The sequence below is a fragment of the Bufo gargarizans genome, chromosome 5 (assembly GCF_014858855.1).
Source record: "Bufo gargarizans isolate SCDJY-AF-19 chromosome 5, ASM1485885v1, whole genome shotgun sequence".
Classification (NCBI taxonomy): domain Eukaryota; kingdom Metazoa; phylum Chordata; class Amphibia; order Anura; family Bufonidae; genus Bufo; species Bufo gargarizans.
In genome coordinates, this window is record NC_058084.1 from 326,004,033 (window position 1) to 326,006,317 (window position 2,285).

Sequence of the window (2,285 nt, forward strand, 5' to 3'; positions counted from 1 at the left end):
TCTGCAGGACGTTTTTTGCTTTTTGTGGGTGAGCAGGACTGTATCAAGCACCTGCATCTTCTAGAATGCTCTGCCATTAGCTCTTCCCCACATATGATATGTAATACCCCCACAATTTCCTTCTTCATCGTCTAGAGAGAGATGTAGCTATATAGACGTAGGGACGAATAAATGAACGGTGTCTGGGCACTTCGCTTGCTTCTTTTGGAGATCACTGTTCCTGACCTTAGGGGAGGGGGAGGGAGCAGGAAAGCTACAGAGCATGTTATTCCACCACTAAGTGCAGGAGAAGGTGGACCAGAAGGAGAAACAGTAGAGGGCGCTACCAGAGACGAAAACGTAATTTACATAGAAAACCAAACAATTTTATTTAATGTATATTGCAGAAATACTTTGTACTATTTATTGCATAGTAATGCTTTTTGTGGGATAACCTGCTGGGAGATCTCAGACTTCTACTTATACATGTGTCAGAAAACACACAGTAAAAATAGCCCTTGGAACTAGTCTGACAGCTTTGTGAATGGTTTACTTGTAGTGAAAACCCTGACGCGGCCAATGAAGTAACTGAGAAACTGACAAAGAACCATGTTATAACCTGTGTCTTACAGACGTTCTCTGTGTGTCTTCATTCTCTTTTAGGGAGGGAGCAGTTCCACGGCTTGGGCTCTATGTACTGCCGGTCTGCTTCTGCTATCATCTTGACCTATGACGTCTGTAACAATCAGAGTCTCGTGGAGCTTGAGGACAGATTCTTGGGCCTGACTGACACCGCCAGTGACGACTGCATCTTTGCCTTAGTGGGCAACAAAATCGACCTCACCGATGACTATGAAGCCGAGGGAGAGTCTGAAGGAGAAAAGCCTCGTAGAGGTAGTGCTTCCAAAGTTCGCAAACAGGTTCATAATGAAGATGCTATTGCACTGTACAAACGGATCATGAAGTATAGAATGGTGGATGAAACCCATACCCCAGCCGCAGACAAAATGTGCTTTGAAACCAGCGCAAAAACGGGATACAATGTCGATTTCCTGTTTGAAAGTGTCTTTAATATGGTCATCCCATTAATTGTGAAGAAGAAAGCAAATGGACCAGACGATACAGTCATACTGACACAGAACCATCACGAGAAAAAGACTAAAAGCGGCTGCTGTTAACAGTTGGGTTTCTTGATGGTCCTCCCAACTGCTTGGCATTTCCAGTTAACTTGACTAAATATACCAGCGGTTCTGTACAGTCAAATGTAAGAAGCTTTATTAAGACGAGCAGGATTTTGCACAAATACACCAAATTGTAGTACTAAACAACTAATCGAATGAATCTTACGCTTACTGATTCATTTATAGCAATCAAATACGTTTTACAGATCATTTCAATGGCTTTTGCATTGTTTGCCAAGTACGTTTAGTACATTTATTTATAAAATTCTGCTCATTTTCCACAGAATAACGAAGCTTCACATATGGGAATGTTTGCCTGACTCCATTCAAAAATAGTTTCATATTTCTGTTTGAAAAGTAACTTCATTTAATTAGTTTTTGAGCAAAATTTTTTGAAAATGAGTAGTGTCTATCCAGGAGTCGTGACCTTTTATGATTGGTCAGAAACGATACATTATAACAACTTTTCGTATGCTATGAATGTATATACCTATATGATGAATAAGTATATTTTTGGGGCGAGGAGTAATTTATGACCATCATTAATGATGTGATTTGTCATTAACCTGTATGAATGACCTAATATTAAATGTAAGAATTTTCTTTCTTTTTTTTTTTTTTTTTTCTAGTGTCTTTTATTGCAAGTTCAGCCTCTTATTTTTTTATTTTTTATAAAATCAAGTACATTTTAAGATTTTCAAGGAAATACAATACTGTCTTCCAGAGCATCGATGTGGGATGAGTAAAAGGGGTATACCCATCTTAAGAATCATATCACACACAGTCCCTTATGTAAAGATATAAAAATCAGAAAAAATGCCTTCAAATTTTTTTTTCTACACCATTTTCTCTATTTTCCTCCATTTTTATGTTTATTATTGGTTTCCATGGGATACTGCCACCTATACCACCCTGCAGTGGTGGCCGCGCTTGCGCAGTGGCCTCTTACAGTACTTTGATAAGCCTGTCCGGTTCTTGGGAGGGCTCCTGGTTGGCGCAATAGTTCCTGGCATCACTGTAGAGTTCGATAGCACGGCTCTGGCACATGCGCTTTCTTTTCAGCTCTCCTAGGCTGCTAACTAAAAGAACTAAGTAATAGCTACTTTCATACCCGTGGTGCAGCCA

At 39.7% G+C, this 2,285-nt stretch overlaps 1 protein-coding gene across 1 annotated transcript in view; it reads left to right on the forward strand.

The window, feature by feature from the left end:
* LOC122939437 (ras-related protein Rab-20-like) overlaps positions 1-1,763 on the forward strand; it is a 117,416-nt gene extending 115,653 nt beyond the window's left edge. Inside the window, exon 4 of the mRNA XM_044295506.1 lies at positions 539-1,763. Within this exon, the coding sequence (XP_044151441.1) occupies positions 539-1,157 (619 nt within the window). The 3' untranslated portion in view covers positions 1,158-1,763. The remainder of the gene's footprint in view (positions 1-538) is intronic.
* The last annotated feature ends 522 nt before the right edge of the window (positions 1,764-2,285 follow it).